This window comes from Pyxicephalus adspersus, chromosome 1 (assembly GCF_032062135.1).
Source record: "Pyxicephalus adspersus chromosome 1, UCB_Pads_2.0, whole genome shotgun sequence".
NCBI classification, from domain to species: Eukaryota; Metazoa; Chordata; class Amphibia; order Anura; family Pyxicephalidae; genus Pyxicephalus; species Pyxicephalus adspersus.
In genome coordinates, this window is record NC_092858.1 from 48,540,010 (window position 1) to 48,555,795 (window position 15,786).

At 37.0% G+C, this 15,786-nt stretch overlaps 1 protein-coding gene across 1 annotated transcript in view; it reads left to right on the forward strand.

The window, feature by feature from the left end:
* The window catches only part of VWA8 (von Willebrand factor A domain containing 8), a 197,537-nt gene that overhangs the window by 65,382 nt on the left and 116,369 nt on the right, over positions 1-15,786 (forward strand). Inside the window, exons 17-21 of the mRNA XM_072410304.1 lie at positions 2,680-2,757; positions 4,518-4,633; positions 9,406-9,512; positions 10,692-10,798; positions 12,515-12,586. Coding sequence (XP_072266405.1) covers positions 2,680-2,757; positions 4,518-4,633; positions 9,406-9,512; positions 10,692-10,798; positions 12,515-12,586 — 480 coding nt within the window. The remainder of the gene's footprint in view (positions 1-2,679; positions 2,758-4,517; positions 4,634-9,405; positions 9,513-10,691; positions 10,799-12,514; positions 12,587-15,786) is intronic.

Here is a 15,786-nt window from a genome sequence, read left to right on the forward strand (position 1 = left end):
GCTAAATAATGATTCATTTGTTAACATTCTGGGACAAAGTCCTTGGAAAACGTTTACCTTATAAGGCGCATGATTCAAATGCAACAAAATTTTATGATTAGTTTCAAAGGCTGAAATGTTTTGGGAACATACAGTTAGGTCCATAAATATTTGGACAGAGACAACTTTTTTAAAATTTTGGTTCTGTTCATTACTACAATTATTTTTAAATGAAACAACACTTTCAGCTTTAATTCAGTGGGTTGAACAAAAAGATTGCATAAAAATGTGAGGAACCAAAGCCTTTTTTTACACAACTTCATTTCAGGGGCTCAAAAGTATTTGGACAAATTAAAAGCTGAAAATAAAATGTTCATTTCTAATACTTGGTTGAAAATCTTTTGCTGGCAATGACAGCCTGTAGTCTTGAACTCATGGACATTGCCAGATGCTGGGTTTCCTCCTTTTTAATGCTCTGCCAGACCTTTACTGCAGCGTCTTTCAGTTTCTGTTTGTTTGTGGGCCTTTCTGTCCGAAGTTAAGTCTTCAACAAGTGAAATGCATGCTCAATTGGGTTCAGATCAGGTGACTGACTTGGCCATTCAGAAATATTCCACTTCTTTGCTTTATTAAACTCCTGGGTTGCTTTGGCAGTATGTTTTGGGTCATTGTCCATCTGTATTATGAAACCCCCCTTCCAATCAATTTGACTGCATTTAGCTGGATTTGAGCAGACAGTATGTTTTTGAACACCCCAGAATTCATTCAACTGCTTCTGTCACATCATGGATAAACATCCATCCGCCATGTTTTACAGATGATGTGGTATGCTTTGGATCATGAGCTGTTCAACGCCTTCTCCATACTTTTTTCTTGCCATCATTCTGGTAAAGGTTGATCTCGGTTTCATGTGTCCAAAGAATGTTTTTTTCAGAACTGTGCTGGCTTTTTAAGATGTTTTTGAGCAAAGTCCAATCCAGCCTTTCTATTCTTGAGGCTTATGAGTGGCTTGCACCTTGCAGTGCACCCTCTGTATTTACTTTCATGCAGTCTTCTCTTTATTGTAGACTTGGATATCGATGCGCCTACTTCCTGGAGAGTGTTATTCACTTGGTTGGCTGTTGTGAAGGGGTTTCTCTTCACCATGGAAATAATTCTGCGATCATCCACCACTGTTGTCTTCTGTGGACGTCCAGGTCTTTTGGCGTTGCTGAGTTCTTTCTCATGATGTTTCAAACTGTAGATTTTGCCACTCCTAATATTGTGGCAATTTCTCAGGTGGGTTTTTTTCTGTTTTTGCAGCTTAAGGATGGCTTGTTTCACCTGCATGGAGAGCTCCTTTGACGGCATGTTGTCTGTTCACAGCAAAATCTTCCACATACAAGGACCCCCCCCCAAAATTAACTCCAGGCCTTTTATCTTCTTAGTTGATAATGACATGAAATAGCCTTTGAGTCAATTACTTTTGAGCCCCTGAAATGAAGTGATTGTGTAAAAAAAGGCTTTAGTTCCTCACATTTTTGTGCAATCTTTTTGTTCAAACCCAGTGAATTAAATCTGAAAGTCTGCAGTTCAATTACATCTGGGTTGTTTAATTTAAAATAACTGTGGTAATGTACAGAACCAAACTTTTAAAAAAGTTGTCTCTGTCCAAACATTTATGGACCTAACTGTGTTGCTATACTTGTTCTCAAAAGGAAAAATCAATCTCACAAGAAGAGGTGTACTTTAGAAGAGAAAAAACAGATAAACAGAAAAACAAAAAAAATAGTTAAGAAATTGGGATCATTAGGGCCTCTCCTCTTAAAGGGTGTAAGGGATCCCAGGGAAGAAAATGGTGGAGCATACTCAGGAAATATAACAATATAAAGAGTCCTCTAGAGGGTACGTTATATGTATCACTAAAATAGGGGGGACAAGAGTGGAAATTATGTAGATTTATTGCTCCCCACACACAGTCAGGGACTAGGGATTCCAAACCAGGGGTAGAAGACAGGATATACAGAACCGATTGCATATGAAAATCAGATAAAAGTAGACCCCTCTGAATACTTATACGAGTTGCATTGTCACAGGAAATAGGAAATGTTTGGATTACCCACATGTAAGTGACCTTTGGGTAAAAAGCAAAAAAGGTTGTCAATTTTGATAAAAGCTGATAGAGACAAGTAAAATTTTAAATTGACCAAAATTAAATGGACAGGCTTAAAACCAAAAGAGGTAACATGCAGGAACTGGAAGGGAAGTAAAAACAATGTTTACTATACACAGAAGGCATAACCAGTCCTACTTTTTGACCCCTCAGGTTCCAGAGGTAAGGACATAGAACTAAGAAGAGCAAATAGTTAATTAAAAGGTTATTGCTACCCAGGAGACATATGTGTTTGGCAAAGGAAGCAGATGAGAAGAATGTCCTGAAATACAAGGTTATTTTTATTGCTGTACACCAGTAATGCTTGGCCTCATTTTTCCCTATAAAAATACTGGTAGTTCGCAGGACATTGGTACAACACAAAAAACTATCTGGAAAATTGACAAAAAATGATTGAAGAATATTTTAATATTTTGGGACATAAAACATAGCCATGCCCCATTGTCTTAAGAAGTAACCATACAAGATGAGACATTACATGAAAAGTGTGTGTATAAATATAAATATGCTTTTTACGTTTTCAACATTTCATATAATTTGATTTCCAGGTGCCAAATGTCTCAAAGGAGGCAGTGGAACAACTACTGACATTGACACACAAGCTGTGTGCCACAAAGGACCCTAATGTAAGTCATAATGTATGTAGTTAGATGCAATTTACTGATCACAGTGTTTATTCTGAAATGCACGTGCACATATGAAATACATACATATGAACCGTCCTACTTCATTAAATACCTACACTTCTGACACAAATGATCAATATGTACGATTATTTAAAAATTTGGCTCACTTGTTTTCATGAGACTTTTTCTGTGAGAAAATAGTTTCTGAGGCAGTGCATATTTTTTGTCATTTTCTTTCTTTTCTTAAATGTGAAAATAATGGAAAATATATACAAACACATGCCATTCATTAGGGGCACAAAGTGCCAAATGAAGAAAAATTAGGGCTTCTAAAAGTAACTGGTATTAGAAACTGGTAAAAGTATTTAAGACTTGGATCTCGCCTATCGGTGTAAAGTGGTGTCTGTCTGTGATTATTTTTAGATGTTTCAAAGTAGAGCACTGAAAGATTACTTGTACTGAATATGATGTCCCAAATTTCTTGTCATGTGCTCTCAGGTCTTTCCATTGTTGATGTCAATTTATTTTATATTTTAGCAAGCACCTGTTTCTAGTGTAATTTGGCGACAGAAGACTTGGTTTAACGTTCTGACAAAAAGTATCAAATATATTAATAACTAAAGTAATGGCACATCTTCCTCCCTTGAGTTTTCCTGGCCAAACTGTCAGCAGAAAGTAGTTTTTTTTTTGACTAGAGAATTTCTGGATGTTTGTTTATGATAGAATGATTATGCCATTCACTTTTCACAGAGGATTTAGGGCACAACAGCACAAAACATGTGCAGAAAACAGGTGCATCTTAGATGGTGAAAAAATAAAAAGTAAAAGACACCCCTTCTAAAATTGATACCTACTTGTGACCAGAAAAGTAGACAAATTGGTACAACTTCCAGAGGTCCTATATGCACATTAGGGACACCATTTCCTTTGTTAGTTCTTAGGAAAATAAACTGTAAAACTGGCATTCAAAAATTTACCCGAGGGGAAACAATCTGTGTCTACCGTGTTTCCCCGAAAATAAGTCATTGTCTTATAAAAAATTTTTCCTCTGAAAATTGCATTATATTATATACAAGAGGTCATGAATAAGAATGAACAAAAATGATTAATGAAACAAAAAACACAGCTTCATTAGCAAACAAGTGCAACATAACAAGAAATTGTGCTGACAAAAAACATATGACTCATAGAGTAACATCCAGACACAGAAACAAATCTTTCAAAGCTTTGTTGACCACAAACAGTAACCAATATAAGTCAAAAAGTAAAACCAAAAAAAAAAAAAAAAATCAGTTAATAAATATGCATTGCTGCAAATTAATGAAATACTAGCAAGGACCCTTAGAAAATAGAATCCACCAACCTCTTATTAGTTGTAGTGTCACACCTGAGTAGGTTAATTAACCCTGCGATTTCTTGACCCCTTGCCCCAGTGCTTTGAAAATCTCCTGCTCTCTCTCTGCTCTCTCCTTCCTCTACCACATGACTGCAGTCTTCGAAGAGACATTCGGGGGAGGGCTTATATTTCACCCTTGCATGATTAGCATTATAGGGTTTTTTCAGAGTAGGTCTTATTTTTGGGGAAACACAGTATTAAAAATATCATGTAGCAAATTTCAAACTGATTGTTTCTAGGATCAAACCATTATAAAGAGTGCCACTATAAATTATTTTTTTTAACAGCAGATCAAATGTATATTTAATGCCCACCAATGTGATTGTAACAAGAAACTAATATAAACATTTTTGTTTATTGACAGACTCAGTCTTTGGCTTCGTCTTTATCTACAAGACAATTACTTCGCATTTGCAGACGGTTATCGCAATACCCTGATGAGAGTCTTTATCATGCTGTTAACAAGGCCTGCCTTTCAAGGTATGTACTCTTACCTCTAAAACATTTTAACAGTTGAGTAGATTGGTTAGGCAAGAGAAAGAGTCAGACTGGTGACTATCCTGCGTTAATGCAGTTTTAAATATTAATTGATGTGCAGTACTTTTGTATGCAGTTGTTGATATCTTACACCCTGTAATGATACATTGTAGAAACTGCTATACATCCAAAATTAATTCTCCACTGTCATATCCTCTCAAGCTTCCAAGCCACGCAGGCTCCTTTCTACAATTGACTTCCTCCTAAACCTCATACTCACTCTCCCTACAAATACATTCTCTACACACCTACTTTAAAGAAAATTTGATAAAATCAGACATGATGTCTGCTCATGGTAGGACACCAACAATTTACACCCCTTTGATCTGTAAATCATCATTACCTACTTCAGCCGTGTTACTCTGGATAAAGTCTCCTCTTATCATCTCCATTTACTACCTGTCGGCTTGACCCAGTCCCTCTGATCTACTCTGTACCCACTCCTCCACCCTGGCCCCCGTTCTAACCAAACTATTCAGCCTCTCCCAACTTCTTTAGCGCATTGTCGATAAAAGTCTGACTATCTGAACACCAACTCTCTACTTGAACTACTTCTATGTGGCTTTTGAGCTGCCCATTTCACCAAAACAGCCTTTTACCAAGGTCTGACCTTGTCAGAGCTAAGTCACAAGGCAAATTTTACCTCCTCTTTCTCCTAGGTCTTTCCTCTAGTTTTGATACTTTTAATAACCCCCTTATAATACAAAACATTAACTCCATTGGTATCAGTGACACTGCTCTCTCTTGGTTTGCTTTCTTTATGACTGACTGCTCCTTTCAAAAGTCTTTCAATGGTAATTCCACCTTGCCTACTATACTTCATGTTGGTGTTCCCCAAGGGACCAGTTCTGTTTTCTCTATACAGCTCCTCACTCTGCAGTCTCATATCCTCCTTTGGCTTACAGTACTATCTGTATGCTGGTGACATTCAATATATCTGTCCACCCCTGACTTGTCTCCCTCAGTCCTGAATAAGGTTTCATGCTGTCTGTCAGCCATTTCATCATGGATGGCTGACAGGTTTCTGAAACTCAACCTGGATAAAACAGAACTTATCATCTTCCCCCTCACATTGAAATTCCCCCCTTGCATATCCCTAACTGTTAACAACACTGCTATTCGGCCCTCCCCACCTTTGATTTTGCCCTCTCCTTCACCCCAGACATTCCGAACATTTCTAGGTCCTGACACTTTCACCTTCGCAATATCTCCAAAATACACCCCTACCTGTCCACAGAGACCATTCCTTGTACAAACTACTGTACTATCTTCTTCTCTGGTATTCCACTAACCCTCCTCTACAATCTATTATGAATGCTACAGTCATCCTTTTTACCACCCTTCCTCTGCTGCTTTTCTTGGCAGTTCTCTCCACTGGCTTCCATTACACCTTATCCTCATTAGCGGTAATCCCGAGTTTAGCTCGGGGTTAATTTTTAGTACCAAAAGTGTTAACCTTGAGCCACACTTGGGGTGGGATTGCCGGGGAGTTTAAAAAGCTTACCTGATACTTTTGTTTTAGACAATTGTATTTATTTGTTAATATTAATATTAGACACGCTTCAATACCCTTACAACTAGCGGTATTTGGGAAGTCCTGCTTTTTTATCGACAAAACAAAAAGCCAGATCTCCATCATTTATACAGCCCTATCTTCTTTAGTTCGGAAGCTGAGGTGCATAAGTGGTTGGGAATCTGACCTAGGAATAACATGGGACCTGGAGGATTGGAATAAACTGACTTTCTCTTTGTCAAAGGTCTCCCTGAACGCTGCCCTGGAGGCCAAATATATAGTGTTACTAGGGTGGTATATAGTACCTGAAAGACTGGCTAAATTCTCGTTGTCAACCTCCCCATTATGTTTTCGGGGTTGTGATTCCAGAGGTTCCACGTGACATACCTGGTAGTGTTGTCCGATAGCTAAACGTTTTTGGACAGAATTGATCAAACTCATCTCCGGAAAATTGGGTGTGGAAGTTCGAGGTACTGTAAAAGCTGCATTTTTTGGGAAAACTGAGTTTGGCCTTCCCTAAACTAATTAAATTGATACTATTAACGGGTAGAATCACTCTTGCTGAAGTGTGGAAAACCAATATAATACCCTTAGACCCTATTTTTTACCAAATTGAACTGGGTTATAGTAAACGACAAACTGGCCTACATGCTTAAAGATTCTTTGAACTTATTCAATGACATCTTGGAGCCTTGGATTTCTTTTATTAAGGATCAAGAGGCAACATGATATATTTGTAGATGTATACCAGAAGGATAGGAAGTCTTCTTTTTGTCTATTCTTGTTTGTATATTTCATGTTCAAGTTAATCTTTTATGGTTGGTGTTTATCGTTTTTCACATACTCACTGGTTCCCTGAATATTGGAGGAATCTATTCTTTGAGAATAACACAGTTATTTAATTATACATTTTTAGCAAATTGTTGTTCCCTCATGATCTTTCTAATTTTTTTGAGAGTGTATATCCTTTTTTTTCTCTTTATAGATTTATAACTTAAAATGGAATTTATAGACTAATTATTGTGTAACTATAACTTTTATGTTTATGTAGATTAACTAATAAAGACCTAAAGCACTTGAAACTATAACCTAAATATTTCTTGCACTTAGACAGGATTAAATTGGAAATATGTTGACATTTTAATGTGTTTGTAATATTTAATTACTTATGAAAGGGTACGATTATAAATTACATTATCCAGACTGTTACATTATTGCACAAAGTTTTATTGTTTATAAAAAGATGTGAAGTGATCATATGTCTAAATGTATATCAAGAGAAACCTCCTCTTGTAATTGTATTTTTTAACAAAGAAAATAATAAAAATCATTGAAATAAAAAACTTACCTGGTAAGTAGTGCCTGCGGGATACTCCACTGATGACCAGCATCTTCTTCCCCTGGCGATGCCGGCCTGGCATCTGTGTAACTTGGCGATGCCTGGCTGGCATCTGCATCCTCGGTGTGTGAATGTTGGGGGCACAAGGCCAGGGGAAGCAGATGCCATGAAGCCAGGGTCAGGCGCTTTTACATTTAAAAATACTTAATATTTATACCACCAGGCAGGTTAAATCATAATTCAAGCTTGAATAAAATCCCTGTGATTGTAAGAGCAGGGTCCTCTCATCCCCCTGTTACATTGTTTATATCTGTTTGTCACTTGAAACCCCTATTTAATGTACCGGTCTCCGTAATATGTTGGGGCTATATAAATACTATAAATCTTAATAATGGACAAGCCCCCAGGCAGCCTTAAAAGGCTAGTTGTGGCGTCTCAGCACTTGGTTTCGTACCCAGGGAATCGCCTCTGGGGTACAAGAATTGGCAGTTGACCTGAAAAAATCTGGAAAAACATCAAGTCCAAATCATTAGGCGTCAGCTGTTTTGAAAACAGGGCCAAGGTCATGCACCAAAAAGGGGCTAGCCAGGGGAGGTATTCAAAGGTTTAGTAAGTCTCTACGTCAGAGCACAAGCAGAGTTCAATCTAGGCAGCAAACTAGAGGAAGGTCAGATGAAGCAAGGGTTGGTAACAGGTAATTACCAGCAATGCACCTACAGTAGGTCAGTAACTGACCACTATCAAGGGCAATGAGCATCTGGCCTGAGCCTGATTACGGTCTAGGAAGTGATTGACAGACTGGATGGGTATTGCAGATATGCCTCCAAGTGCTCAGACATAACAGGTAACAGCAAGAAAAGCTAATTGCTGGAGAACTACAAGTAACAAAGAAAGCAAAGCTCAGGATTGCACAGATTTCTTTCATTAGCATGCACAGATCAGTGCTGGGACCAGCATGTGACATATCACCCACAGACTATTGAAGCTACACACTCAGCAGCAAGAAGAACAAGAAGGCAGAGTGGCTGCTGTATGTCACAGGATGTAACCATGTGATTGAACAAAGGGGACCTTAGCAATAGTCAACTATTAGTGGCAGTAAAGAAGTGAAAAATCAAGGCACAATCAAACATCCTATCCCAGAGGGCATTAGTATAGACTAAACATCTCTAAAACCATTTGAAACACACCAAAGAAAGAAGGATTCTCCAGAAGGAGTATAAATAGGGGGCATTCCAAAAGTGGAGCAAAAGGAAGGTGAAGTATGTTTCCTGCATTTCAAAGTGAATACTACATACCTAAGTAGTGGTGGAGAGATGAGGAGAGAGTTTAAGGCCACACGTTGTCTGGAAGTCATAATTTTGAGGCCAATAAGATAATTTTAAGGGTAATCAATGGAAATCAATGAAAATGTCCAGAAACACCCACAAAGAGAGGTGTTTGGTTGCTTGCAGCTTGGAGAGGGGTGAAATTGGGCAACAAGATAGTATGTGCAAAGATGAGGTACACCCATGCCCCCTTTTTAATTTTTGCAATCAGGTGATCAAGTGGAACCCCAGATAAACGTCAGTATTTAATTTGGATGATATGCAAAATATGGGCTAGGACAGGAATCGTGAGAGATCCAAAGTAATGATGTAGTTTAGGTAAATACATCATTTTAATACTCCAGTAAGGCCCTTTCATTGTAGAATAATCTTTATTTTAATTTCTAGTTGCCTGTTGGAAGCCTTTGTTTGCTTTTCCCTTTGTCATTTGTATTTGTTATTTTACTTGTTTTTCTTTTATTCTTCTAGGATAGTTTTATCAAATATAAGAAGAAAACATTCATTCAAATGGCTGATCCTTTTGATGTTTTTCTAGATTTTTACCAAATCTGGCAAGATCAACATTACAGAAATACTTACTGGATTCAGGGATTGAGGAAACTAGTGAGGAGCTGCAACGGATGGAAAACAGAGATTATACATGTAATGCCATATTGGTCAATGTAATCTTTACTCACTGTATGAATTCATCTTTAGGTCAACATTTTCTTTTGAAATGTACCTGTGCCTCTGTTAGCAAGCAATGTGTGATGTTTCATTGTAGGTGTGAACAGTAACACTCATTGATGCGAGATTGGTTGATATGTTTTCCTGAAAATGTAAAAGAAAAAGTGTCAATCTGGCTCCCTATGGATTTCAGGAAAGCCCCTTATGACGTTCACCCAATCTCGGGCATGTGCATTTTGAGCACCCCACAGTCTCCTGGCATACATGGCATATGTATCTCAGAAGGCTGTGGGTTACGGTCTACTTCAAAAATTAAAAAAAATAGTCTTTAAAAAAATAAACATTTTTACACTAGCCATCCTTTTTCAATAAAATGTGTTGATAGGTCCACTTTAAGGATGCAGTTGTTTGTCTTCTTCAGTTTTCATACGCAAATACCTATATATGTGTTAAAACCATTTAATCTCTAAAATTGCACTGAATATGCATTGAGCAAGATCTTAATTACGCTACTTTAAATATCCCGATTTTACCAGTTTAAATCTTAGAATAAGTTATTAAGTAAAGTGTACAGCAGCTTTAACATAGCAATGGTAAATCCCAAATGTTTCTTACATTTTTTATTTACAAATCCATACAGGCAAAAAAATCCTGTAAAATATATCATATTTAAGCTGTTTAGCCTTTAGCTTAGTTTTAAAGTAATATTTCAATGATTGGTACATGCTGAAATATTAAAGCATCTACTAGTTTTGTTATATTTCCTAGTGACTTCAGGGTAAGTTCTGTTTTCATGATTTTCTAGGTGGACACATTCACCTACTTATATGCCTATGATGTAGGTCCCACTTTTGGATTTATTTTTTAATACATATTATGAAGATTAAAATAGGAGCAGTTGGAGAACCCAAAACTCCAAGATAGATTCAACAGAGACAGCAACAACAGCAACCATATCTTGTTGCAGCAGAACCTAAGATATTTGAAAATCGAGTACACCACTCAGTCCACTAAACAGCACCACCTGAATATTGCTTGTTTGCCTAATTTTTTCAAAATGTATAAAATACAAGAATTTTTACAGTAGTACTGAAAAAATTAGACTGTCTACGGGTTAACATTGGGTTCACTTACTGCTAATGGGTTAATTTTTAGGTGAAATAAAATCTGGCATACTAAGGCTTGGAAGTGTCACTGTACCAGTATTTAATACAGATGAGAAGATGAAAGTACCAGACATCCTGTTCTATGAAAACTCTCAGGTATATTGTACTGTTTATACAACTTCATGCATGTACTGTGTATATAATATGAAGTGTGCAATGACATAATCGTCAAATTTACCTTTCAAGTTTTTCCTTACTTTTTTACTGTGTTGAAAACCCACAGAAAATAAGGTAGATTAGCTCCTTAAGCCCCTAAACACCTAAATAGGACGTCTGTGAGCCTTAAGTGCATCAGAACTTGTATTGCCTAATTCTTTTTTATATGTAAAAACAGTTGATTGTTTATACCTCTGTTATATTGTTGTGATGCTACACTATACAGTTGCACATTCCTAATATAAATGTAAAAAATGTTTTACCTTTTCCTAACTGCAAATGCCTTTCCCTGACCAAACTGATAACCACAACATACAAGTGAATTGTTTTTATCTATTCTGAGTAAATAATGGAGCCAAGTAACCCCCCCCCCCCATAAAAAACAAACAAACAAACAGTAAGTTGGTGTTTACTTTTTGATGTTGCTTCTATATTTTTCAAATGGGACTATTTACATAAAAATACATTTAAATGTTTCCAGGAGTAGTGTTATCCTAACTTCATCAAATCGTTAAGAAAAAAAAACTGTAATGTTGCTGTAATAATTGTTTGTCTGTTAAGTCTGTTAATTTTTTAATACATGCAGTTATGTAATGTTATGTTATGCATACTAGCAAAATAGTACGTTTTCTGAATGGCACACGTAATAACTTGTTGATTACAGTAAATAATGTTAAAACACTTCTATAGTTGGTAGCCAAGTCTCATCAGCGCTGACAAGTAATATTTTTCTAAGGACTTAGGCTGACCTACTTACACATGACCTGTTTCTTGTTCTTCCACTGAGAGCATCACTTGGCTTGAGAAAAAGCTGAGGGGGTGGAGGGACGCATACAAAATCATTGCATTCTGTGCATCAGTCACATAGAGATTCAATTTCCAATATGTATGCAAGCAGCTAAGCCTACTAATTTGTTTATCTGAGCGTGATATTGTCCTCAAGGTAATACAACACACAGCAACAATAGAGAAGTGGGTCAGCTCACATTTTGGCGGTATCTTGCTACTTGTAATTAGTGACACATTTTTTCTAAACAGTATAGGGAAAAAATGCACTACACTCTGCTTCACTTACAATGTGGGCTTTTAGGCCAAAATAACTGTCCATTTTTATTGGAGACATTTGTAACATGGATATTGCTTTAATGAAAAATGGAAAGATAGATAGAAATTCATATGGAGTTACATTTTCTGTATTTAATGTTAGTCACACAGCTTTGTTTATATTTACAAGCAAACTGCAACATATATTTGTTAAACAGATTGGTAGAACTAAACTATATAGCCCAGGCTATGTACACAAGTCAGATGAATATAGCCTGAAAAAATGGTTGAAAAAAAGATGCTTGTGTCGGGCAAAAATCTGATGTGTACAGCGGTTACCCACATTGTTAATGGATCTGTCAGGAGGAATATATGAACCACTGATTGGGAAGAACTGCTATACAGATCAAGGGAGGAGAACACAGTGGGGTGCCACTCACTTGTTCCCCTCCATTAGGAACATTTTAGAAAACCAGTTGTATGTAGCAACACCTGGTGGTGATTGCTTATTTTCACTGTAATGAGTTTTCTGATTACGAGTGTGTCAATTCCACTGTATCAGGTACTTTTCTAGGCTGTCCACTTAAAACCTGAAATATTATGTATTTGCAGCATATGAGGGTTATGGAAGACATGCTGAAAGATTTTCTTCTTGGGGAACATTTATTGCTGGTTGGAAATCAGGTGAGTTTTTATATTTACAAAAGCATTTATTTAAGTGTTTGACATTAACATGACAGATCTGTGTGTGCACTGAGAGTTCCTTCAGTAAGAAGAGTTTATTATTAACTCTAAATAAGCCTCAGTTTGATCCTTGTCATATTCTATTAAGTTGAGGTTCAGATTCAGCTGTCTGGACCCTTTTTAGTCATTTTTTAATACAAATATTTGTGTTTGTGTGATAAATGTATAGTCTCATCTGCATTACCAACAAAAATTGGATTGATTCTTTCATGTATATTCCATAATCATGAAAGAGCATGGCTGCAATGGTAACAAACAATTCTTCTGCCAGGCACCTTAGTGGGCTGTCCTGTAACTTCTCTTAGTGACCTTCAGAGGACCAGTTTATGGCTTCAATGCTCGTTGATCTGAGTCTGAAGACCCAGTGCTTTGTATTATGTAATGCTTGTCATGCTGTTCAGGCTTTTGCCACTGAGAAACAGCATATCAGCTAAAATTTAGCTTTTAGCAATGTCACTGTTCTTTCCCCCGATATAGAGAATTGTTATAGGACTGCATGGAGCACACTTTAAACAGAGTAAGGATAACTTATATTAAGTGTTAGCATTATCTCAAAATTTAATTGTCCCAGATCCAGTGCTCTGTAAAGCACCAATTGATTTATTCAGCTTACTGTACATCCATCTGCTATAGCAGACAGATTGTCTGATGTGCTGTGAACAAATGCTTACCTTATACGCACCCACAAAAGTCATGCAGTATGTCACATAAGCTTTGGTAAACATCTTAGATTTTGCATTTTTTTTAAGTTTTAAAATAAATGTTCTGAGAACATCTTGTTGGCCATTTTTTAAATGACCAGGTACTCCTGCTTCCGTACACTGTCTTTATTTGGTCTCTTTTTGTAGTCTTGCCTTCTCTTTTCTCAACTTCTCAAAACAGCAATTTTGGCCAGTAGAACCCACTGGAAAAAAGCCACACTGAATACCATAGTGTTGCTTGTAGGTAATGTGAGCCCTGAAAAGACAAAGGCATAGAACCTAAGATCCAATCTGGTCTTTACTAGAATCTTTGTAGGTAATCATGTTGTGCTTCAGGCTAAAACCAGGTTGTGGTCCTCCAGCACAACTTAAAAGTGGGGTAATAAATTGAAGGGCAAACTCAGAGTCACTGGCAGGCCACATGTTTTTAAATTGTCCTTGTATAAAGGCACAGCCTGCTACTATGAGATAAAGATGGAGCTAACTAATACTTGAGAAAAAAGTTTTAGATTGTAAATTGTGTTGCTCTTAGTGTTAGATTGCTGGGTGGTATTCAAACTAGAGAAACAAAAATGTGTCTTACATTGCTAAAAAATAGTCTAAGAACACCTTGGCTTGTTCTTTTTATACCTTTGTGTATTATTTGTTGTATTTGTTATTTAGGAATATTTATCTGCTTAACCCCCTAACCGCTAAGCCCGTAATTTCTCGCACTAAATATTTTTGTTCTTTTGGACAACCCCGTATTTTTTTGCCTACACTAAAATCCCCACTTACCTGGTCCCGCTGTGCTAATCCAGCGTCGGTTCCGTGTTCCAGCGTCGGGTCCATGTTCCAGCGTCGTCCTCCAGCGTCGGGTGTCCCTCTCCTTAAAAGAAAAAGCCGGCCGGCTTAGAGGAGAAAGCCAGCTGGCTTTCTTTTCTAAGCCAGCCGGCTTCCTCTCCCTCCTCTCCCTGTCCCTGTCCCTATCCCTGTGCCTGTCACTGTCCAGCGTCGATCGCTGGACAAAAAAAAAAAAAAAAATACTCACCTTCTCCCTCCGCTCCTCCGGACACGTCTGTCCTCTTCGGTGTCCAGCCGGCGAGTGCAGAGACGATCACCGGGGTTTCCCGGTGACGTCGCTGCGTGCGTCGGCGCGGGAGGGAGGCGGGGCGGCAAATTCAAAATTTTGCATTGAGTTCCTTTGTATTGAACTCAATACAAAAAAGCTGTATTGAGTTCAATACAAAGAAATCCTTATATAATATATATATAATTGTATTATATATATATTATATAAGCTACTGTACATTACATTTTACACTTTTTTTTTTTTTAACTTTTTTTAGTTTATTTATAAAATTTTGGACATATTTTGGTGAGTTATGCGGTAATTCTGTGAATTAGAGCCTACAATCCAAAATAAATTTAAAAATAAAAGTTTGGAAAGAATTAGAATACCCGGCATTTGCGTACGCGTCCCTCGGCGATTCCTGATGATGCGCGTGCGTGCGCCCGTCGATGAGGGTCGTAGCGGAAAATTCAAATTTTTTGTATTGGATTTAATACAAAGCCCTGTATCCAATCCAATACAAAATAATAGAAAATATATTTATGTGGTTTTGTCTATAGGTATGTGACGGACACTAGGGAGGTGTTTTAGAAAAATATATTACTATACATTATACCGAATTATCGCATTTTCAGTATTTTTCATTTATTTATGTGTTCTTGTTTAAGCTGATTTTTGTGTTTTTCCTTTAATTTTATTAAAAGTTTTTTTTTTTTTTACATGATTGTGTGTTTCAAACATTTTTTATATTCATGATATCTACTAGAACCCTATTCGGACATATTTCTGTAAGTTACAGGTCTACAATTTAAAAAAAAAAATTTCATGAAAACCTGTGACGCTTTTGGAACAGAAATCTAGAAATCAGTGTAACGCTCAGGTGGTTAAATATGGAAGTTATATTCCCTATCAATGCATATAGATATTCAATTAAAGAAGGTTCATGCACAAATAATAGCTAGTCACTCAAACAGTTTAATTAAGAAAACAAGGTAAGACAAAGTACACAGCAATATTGTCAGATATTTAAACACATAGGAACTTCAATCAATGTTACATATATATCACATGAACATAACGTTATTAGTAGTAACCCCTGCAATAACCTAGTAACTACTTAGTAAAAAATACATCAAAACAATAGCATAAACATATACTGAGACATATACCGAACAATATAAGAATGCAATTCAGGAATGTGTTATAGCTACCTGTAAAGATGTTGATGGGTACCCCAGGAGCTAGATTCCCTAAGAACACCCGTCATTCCCTTTCTCCTGTTATATTCCAGCTCCCCTTTTATATAGTTAAGACCCATTAGGTAACATTGGGACTCTTGTATTGGTTAGTGGGTGTGTTCTGTACAATGACTATCAGTTGGCACACAC